This window comes from Lupinus angustifolius, chromosome LG07 (assembly GCF_001865875.1).
Source record: "Lupinus angustifolius cultivar Tanjil chromosome LG07, LupAngTanjil_v1.0, whole genome shotgun sequence".
Lineage (NCBI taxonomy): Eukaryota > Viridiplantae > Streptophyta > Magnoliopsida > Fabales > Fabaceae > Lupinus > Lupinus angustifolius.
Genome location: NC_032015.1, coordinates 10,591,907 through 10,592,460, shown reverse-complemented (window position 1 = coordinate 10,592,460; position 554 = coordinate 10,591,907). Strand labels below are relative to the sequence as shown.

The following is a 554-nucleotide window of genomic DNA, read 5'->3' as shown; positions in this document are numbered from 1 at the left end:
GGCAATATCAATGGCAATCTTGGCCTCAACGACTGATTCTAAAGCTACCCTTTCACCTTGGACAATTTTGCAGCACAATTTGAACTTCCTTGTATCATGGCATAGTTGTTGGATCAAAGCTTGTTCTATTGGAATAGCAGAAGGAAAAGGTACAGTTGCTGGGGCAATGTGCTTAGTGGGTTTGACCTTAAGGGTCTTGTGTCCTTTCTTGGCTGCAAAAGCAGGCTCAAGAACACGGCATAAGCACAAAGAGATCAAGACCAAACAACATGCCAGACGAGCCATTTTTCTTTTGTTTTTTTTTTGTTTTGTTGAAGAGATATTTTTCAGAGATGGTGAATTTAATACAACTTTCTTAGTTTATTTACATAGTTTCCAAAAGTAGTAACCTATATATATATATATTTGGATTGTGAAATGGTAAAAGATGAAGAATATGAACTTTTTACTTTGGAGCTGACAATTAACAGATTGATTTACAAAACAGCATAGGATCCTTATATGCCTTACCGAAAAAAATAGAATTTGGAGAGATAAAAAGAACTTAAGGAATG

General features: G+C 35.4%; 1 protein-coding gene across 1 annotated transcript in view; it reads right to left on the bottom strand.

The window, feature by feature from the left end:
• LOC109352712 overlaps positions 1-321 on the bottom strand; it is a 5,918-nt gene extending 5,597 nt beyond the window's left edge. Inside the window, exon 1 of the mRNA XM_019594891.1 lies at positions 286-321. Coding sequence (XP_019450436.1) covers position 286 — 1 coding nt within the window. The 5' untranslated portion in view covers positions 287-321. The remainder of the gene's footprint in view (positions 1-285) is intronic.